This window comes from Equus caballus, chromosome 10 (assembly GCF_041296265.1).
Source record: "Equus caballus isolate H_3958 breed thoroughbred chromosome 10, TB-T2T, whole genome shotgun sequence".
Taxonomy (NCBI): domain Eukaryota; kingdom Metazoa; phylum Chordata; class Mammalia; order Perissodactyla; family Equidae; genus Equus; species Equus caballus.
In genome coordinates this window covers 11,930,832-11,937,702 of record NC_091693.1, presented here as the reverse complement: position 1 = coordinate 11,937,702, position 6,871 = coordinate 11,930,832, and the positions used below count along the sequence as shown (strand labels likewise).

The window sequence follows — 6,871 nt, the reverse complement described above, 5'->3', positions numbered from 1 at the left end:
AGGCAGGGGGATGCACACGATGACCTGAGAGAGATTCCCCTTGGTCCTGGCTCAAGTTTCTCATTTGTGGTCGCGGTTGGGAGAGAGTTTGGGGGAGCATGGCGCATCGACGGATTTGCTTATTTTGTGAAGACACCATCCAGGACAAACAGTTGGCGCTCCAACTGCCTCAGCCACACTCAAGATGGCAGCTGCGCTGCCACGCCCCAAATGGCGGAACCGTGGGTCGTAGCCGGAGAGCCGCTTTTCCCAAAACGGGGAGAGAGGGGGAGAGAAAACGTCCATCATAACTTAGCCCCACCCCCGAAGACCGCTAGGGCCAATTAGCGACCCGCAGGGCGGGCACAAGTCCAGGGGAGGAGGCTGCTGTTGCCCCAGCAACAAGCAGGGAGCCCGGAGGCGGGCGCGGCCTCGGAAAGATCGCTACCGAGATCAGATCTCTCGCTACCGAGAAAGTCCTGGGAGAGGCGAGAGCCAGGAGTGAGAATTCAGCGGCCGCGGAGAGAGGACAGGTCAGATCCATGAACTCCAAGCCACGCTGCCGTTTTCGCCCCTTCTAACCGTTAGGTGCTCTGAGGTAGGAATGGCGCATGCGCGGGCTTGGAGGCGGGGCTAAGGCTTCCCTGCTCTTAAGACGCATGCGCCTCACGGAGCTTGCGGGATCTGACGCGAGGAGGTGGGGCTTCTGTGCTTGTGGGCGGGGCTATCGGCCCTTAGGGCGGGGCTTCTCGCTGCGCTGAGCAAGAGGAAGAGGTTATTTTAGAGGCAGGCGGAGTTAACCGCCAGCTCTTCAGCCGCCCCCCACCCCCATCCCCCTAGTTTATCCGGGGCTCTCCTAGGGAGCGGGGAAGGATCATGATTAAGACCGCAGCCTGAGTGGTTTGACGAAACTAGCTTGGAATCCTAGTACTGCCCCTTACTTGGTGGGCCTCAGTTTCCCCATCTGTCAGGTGGACATAATAATACCTTGACCTCACAGGGCTGTGATCATATCTTTCCCCTCTCAGGGCCATGGCTGAGGTGCACGTGATCGGGCAGATCTTGGGGGCCACTGGTTTCTCGGAAAGTAGCCTCTTCTGCAAGTGGGGCATCCACACAGGTATTCCCGGGCCTGGTTCATTTCGCGACCAAGGCCCCCCAGCCTAGAGGCTGCACCCTCCTTCCTTGACCCCCTGACCCAGTCCTTGATCTTCATCTTCCATTGGCTCTCAGGACTTCTAGCCTGACTGTACTCTGTCCACGTGATTCTCAGGCTCCTTATTCCTTCCCATCCCATCTCTGGGGGCTCTGACTCCCACCCTCTGAACACACAGCCCCTAAGGATATGGGACTATAGGCTAGATCCAACACATACACTTCCACTCCTCAAAAGACAACCCTAGTCCCACTGTTTGGACTTCATTCGCTGTCTTAGGGGTACCCTCGGTCCCTCTCTCATCTTAATTCTTTGTGTAACAGTCTCCATTTATTGAGTTCTTACTGTAAAATGGAAGTTTCCATCCCAGATTTATAGAGGAGAGGCCACCCTCCTGTAATCATAATTCCCTGTGAGAATGTAGGAATCCCATCCTGGCCGTCATCCCAGTCCATCCATTCAGGCCCCCGAGGGACCTTGGAGGCCCCAATTTTCACTCCTCCCCGTGAGAGGCAGTATAGCACCGTGGTGTAGCATAATGGCTAGGGCCGTAGATTGCCAGATCTGTGCTCAAATACCAGCTCCCTCACCCATTAATTGGGGCCCTTTGGACTTCTCTGAGCCTCAGCTCATCTGCAAATGAAGCTAACAGTAGCTAAGAGGCAGCAGAGGGTTGAGGTTAAGAGCACAGACTGCCTGGGTGCAAAACCAGCTGTTGCTTATCAATTATGTGACGGCCATTGTCTTTGCCTCAATTTTCCTTTCTGTACAATGGGAGTAATCATACCACTTACCTCACGGGGTTGTTGTGAGGACTAAGTGAACATCAACAGCACTTCAGAGGGCCTGGCTTAGTGAGCGATCAGTAAGTGTTTACCTGGCTCCCGTAACAGTTGAATGAGGTCTTGTTTGTAAAGCCCAGGGGGACTGTTGCCTGGCCCAGATACATGCCCACGCTGCGAGTGTGGCTGTTGCCATCATCATCATCTCTCCAGGCCCTGGGTCCTTGGTGATTTCACTGGTGGGTAGGGTGCTGGTTGATGTTCTCTGGGAAATCGGGATCCTCCAAATGAGCAGATAAGAGGCAGGAGTCAGACTTGGCTTTCGGTCTGGACCCCACCACTCACGTGCTCTGTGACCCTGAGCAGGTGCTGTCCCCTCTTGGAGCCTCAGTTTCCTCTTCTGTAAAGTGGGAATGTTTGTCCTTCGTAGGGATATTGGGAAGTCTTGTATGTGAAGAACCAGACTCAGGGCCTGGTGCTTTCCTCACCTGGCCCAGGAGGGAGCAGTAACTCACCTGATTTTTATTATGTCAGGGCGCTGTTGCAGGGTGGTTAATCTAGCAGAGCTCAGGGGCAGTCAGATAAAGGTTTGAGCTCTGCAGTCAGAGCTCAGTTTGAATCCAGCTCCACCATGGGACCTTGGTCTGCAGTCCTGCTGTACACCCAGCATGGAGAACAGTGCTTGGCACACAGTAGGTGGTCAATAAATGTTCATGGAATGAATGGCCAAGTGACTTGCCTTCTCAGTGTCTGTGTCTTTACCTGTAAAATGGGGATTAGATTAGCACCTACCTCCTAGGATCACTTATTTGTCCAACAAACATTTATTGAGCACCTTCTGTATACCAAGTTCTGGGTTAGGGGTCCCGGGGATCCAGCAGTGTACAAGATCCCTGGTCTCCTGGGGCTCACAGTAGGGGAGACAGAAAATAAATAAGCAGATAAAGAAATGAGCACAGTGATGACAGATCGTGGTAGGTACTAGGGAGAAATCAGAAGAGGTGATGTGATGGGGACTAGGAGGGTAGGGGAGAACCCCTCTGTGAAAGCGGCACTTGAGCTGATCCCTGAAGGATGAAAAAAAAAGCCAGGCATCGGCACATCCAGGAGCAGAGCTTTCTAGGCAGCGGCAACAGCCAGTGCAAAGGCCCTGAGGACAGGAATAAAAATAGGACCAGTGAGGCTCGAGGGTGGTAAGGGCTGGGGAGAGTGATGGGAGCTGAGTTTAGGAAGCAGGGCACAGGCCAGGCCATGCAGGCCTTGTGGGCTGTGGAGGAGAGTCTGTAAACTGGGGGACGGGGTGGGGATTAAGTCTCAGAGGGCAGATTAAATGAATTCATTACTAAAGCGCTTAGCGTAGCATCTGGCATTGAGTAAGCACCTGGTGCATTTTTGCTATTATTATCAGCCTCAGTGGGATTGCTGTTACCTTGCACCTTTCACCATGTGCTCAGAAGACACCTCGGTCCTCTCTTAGTCCTTGGACCAGGTAGGGTGAGAATAGTAATAAGATGCTATCCAACACTTGTCTAGCACTCACCATGCCCCAGGACCCTGCCAAGGGCTTTGTGTGTATCAGCTCATGTCATCTTCTCACAAAACTTTGAGGAATGTGTTATTATTACACCCACTTTACAGACGGGGAGACCGAGGCAAAGGTAACTTGCCCAAGGTTGCACAGGCAGGAAGAAGTAGTGCCAGGATTTGAACCCAGACATTCGGCTCCAGAGTCCACGCTTTGTAAGCCCTGCCCCCCAATGCCAGGGAGAAATAGGTTCCTACAGACACAGTAGCGTCCCCTTCCTGGTGGCTGCCTCCCACCCCTCCTTGTCCCACGGTGTCCTGGCTCTCACTGCAGGGGCGGCATGGAAGCTCCTGTCCGGCGTGCGGGAAGGCCAAACACAGGTGGACACCCCCCAGGTAGGGGACATGGCCTACTGGTCCCACCCCATCGACCTGCACTTCGCCACCAAAGGCCTCCAAGGTGGGTCCCTGGCCTGGGCCCTGGGCTAGGCTGACTGGAGGGGCGTTAGCATCACCCACCGCTGCTGGGACTGGAATTCCAAGTCCTCTCCCTGCTCCCCATACCCTTTGGGTCCCTTTCCCGGCCAGGCCTGGCCCTGGAGCGGCTGAGGGGTGGCCTCCCCAGGCTGGCTCTAGAGTGCGTAGGACTAAGGCAGACGCCAGGGGTGGCAGGGGAAGAGGGGAGGGTGGGGACAGGGGAGAGGGAGGTGACTTTCAAAGAGACAAACTGAAGAGAGTCTTCAATCAGGAGGAAGCTGGGAGGGGGTTATGAGAGGGAGAGAGACGAGGGCTGGCGGCTCTTCGCAGGAAGGGCTCCTCAGCTGCTCAGAGGGGAAATGAGTATGCGGGTGGAGGACGGGTATCAGAAAACCTTTTCTGGTGGAAAATTTGGGTCATTGGAGAGAAGGGGATTCTGGGAAACAGCCTAGGTAAATATGCCGTATATTTCAACGATGTAATAATATCTACGGAGTGCCTGCAGGAGGACTGCAGAGGGTGAGGCAGCAGGCGACAGGGGATAGGCCATGTGGGGCCTTGAATGCCAGGCCGCAGAGCTGCGGCCACCTCCTGAAGGCAATGGAGAGCCAGAGCAGGTGACTGACAAGTCAGATTTCACTGTTAAAAGGCTCTTCTGGCCGCCTTGGGAGTTTGGAGGTGAGGCAGGTGACAGTCCTTTCAGCTCTTAGGGACCCCAGGTTCCCCATGGTGGGCATCATCCTCGCCTCTTGTCCTCTCAACCCCCCATTCTGTCCATCAGGAAGTCCCATTGGCTCTACCTTTGAAATGCCAAAAATCACACCACTTCTCCCCCTCTCCTCCCACCCTCACCTCTCACCTGGGCTGTCACAGTAACCCGCGTCCCAGGGTCTGTCCCTTATGAACACCTAAGTCAGGTCACATGCCTCCTCTGCTCAGAGCCTTCGGGGGAACCCCACCTCTCTCAGGGCAAATGCCAAAGGCTTACCACGGATCACAAGGCCCTCCCCGATCTGGTGATCTGGTTCTGTCGCCTCCTCCCTCTTCTCCCCTCTCATTGGGCTCCAGCTACACTGGCCCCACCAGGCAGCTCCCACCTCAGGGCCTTTGCACTGGCTGTCCCCTCTGCTGGGAGCACACTTCCCTAGATGCCCACATGGCCTACTCCCTTCTCTCCTTTAAGCATTCGCTCAAATGTCACCTTCTCCATGAAACTATTCTTGATCACCTCCTTTCTAAAACTGCATCCCGACCCCCCCAGCTTTATTTTTCTCCGGAGCTGTTATCACCACCTGACATACCCTATAATTTGCTTCTTGACTATGTTTGTTATCTAGGATGTCAGCTACACAAGGGCAGGAATTTTTGTCTGCTCTGCTCACTGCGGTGTCCCCTAGCTTCTATAACAGGGCTGAAGACAGAAGGGTTCAGAAAGGGGGGTGAAATGGGGCCGGATCTCCAAGGGTTTTGCCTACCAGGCTGAGGAGCTGAGTATTCTTGAGGACACTGGGAAACCTGTGGAAGGGGGAGAAAGGTAGAAGGTGGATTGGAGGGGGCAAGAAAGAGGGCCTTGAGTCCAGAGACAAGGAGTGGCCATGGGGAGGGAAGGAAGGAGGTGTCCAGGACAAGGCCCACGGTGCTCAGCTGGGGACTAGGCTGCCCTGAGATGGGGACACGGAGGAGGAGGCCACAGAGAGGGAAGTCAACAGAGACTAGATCCAAAGGGTCTTGAATGTTAAGGTTGGACTTTATACTGAGGGCACTGGGGAGCCATGGAAGAGTTCTGAGCAGGGAGGAACATGGATTCAGAAAGATCCCTTTGGCTGCTGCGTGGGGGTGGGAGTCCAGGGAGGTGGCTGAGGCAGAAACCCAGCGGGGGAAGACTGGGCCTGGGGTCTCCAGGAACAAGAGTCTGGGCTGTACCCATCCCTTCTTTCCTCCCTCCCTCCTGTCCTGCAGGCTGGCCCCGGCTCCATCTCCAGGTGTGGTCCCAGGACAGCTTCGGCCGCTGCCAGCTTGCAGGCTATGGCTTTTGCCATGTGCCCAGCAGTCCCGGCACCCATCAGCTGGACTGCCCCACATGGCGGCCGCTGGGCAGCTGGCGGGAGCAGCTGGCGCGGGCCTTTGTGGGTGGCGGGCCTCAGCTGCTCCACGGGGACGCCATCTACAGTGGGGCCGACCGCTATCGTCTGCACACAGCCGCCGGCGGCACCGTGCACCTGGAGCTGGGCCTGCTGCTGCGCCACTTCGACCGCTATGGCGTTGAATGTTGAGGGACCCTGCCTCCAACGGGGCCAGCCCCCATCCACACCCCCGGACACCCAGTGAGGGGCAGGATGGCACAGTGGTCAGAAGAATGGGCTCTAGAGACTGTCAGACCTGACCCCAGCCAAGGCATGGTGCAGCTTCTGTCCTGGCTACCACCTCAGCCCAGTGACCTGCCCCTCTCGGGTCCAGTTTCCCCATCTGTAAAATGGGGGCAGTAAGCATGTGGGCTCACAGCGGGTGGGGTGAGAAGGGCTGCTTCGCACATGGAAGTGTTCAATAAAGGAGAGCAGTTCCCACAGGTGTGGGTGCCTTCCAGACCTCTCTCATCTGTCAGATGTCCTGGGCCCCATCCTTCCCCCTCCCCACACACCTGCCATCCTCAGGCCCCCACCTTCTGACAGACCCACATCCCCCATCCTCTGCCTCAACTTCTGACTCCCTCCCCACTCTGGGTGACCCTCTTATGACCGCCTCTCCTTGGGGGTCCCCCTCCTGTGTACCCCTCTCCTCACTAGGTCCCCATCTTCTGGCTGACCCTGTCTCCTCTGCCCCAGCCTCCCACTCTCTTCCCTTGGGGTCCCCCTTCTCTGATCCCCTGTACGCTGTGTCCCCATCCTCTAATTTAGGCCAGGTCTTCATTTTCTCGGTGACCCGCACAGCCCTCAAAGCCACACGCATCCCGTCG

General features: G+C 56.1%; 1 protein-coding gene across 2 annotated transcripts; it reads left to right on the top strand.

Annotated features, from left to right (window-relative positions):
* The first annotated feature begins 229 nt into the window (after positions 1 to 229).
* On the top strand, positions 230 to 6,501 carry B9D2 (B9 domain containing 2). 2 transcript variants are annotated; one of them, XM_001916401.5, is made up of 4 exons: positions 230 to 512; positions 1,008 to 1,099; positions 3,776 to 3,901; positions 5,878 to 6,501. In XM_001916401.5, the coding sequence occupies exons 2-4, from the start codon at positions 1,012 to 1,014 to the stop codon at positions 6,189 to 6,191; spliced, it is 528 nt and encodes a 175-aa protein (XP_001916436.1). In that variant the 5' UTR covers positions 230 to 512; positions 1,008 to 1,011; the 3' UTR covers positions 6,192 to 6,501. The 2 variants fall into 2 exon arrangements, with proteins under 2 accessions (XP_001916436.1, XP_005596318.1); XM_005596261.4 differs by having other exon boundaries at positions 230 to 577.
* The last annotated feature ends 370 nt before the right edge of the window (positions 6,502 to 6,871 follow it).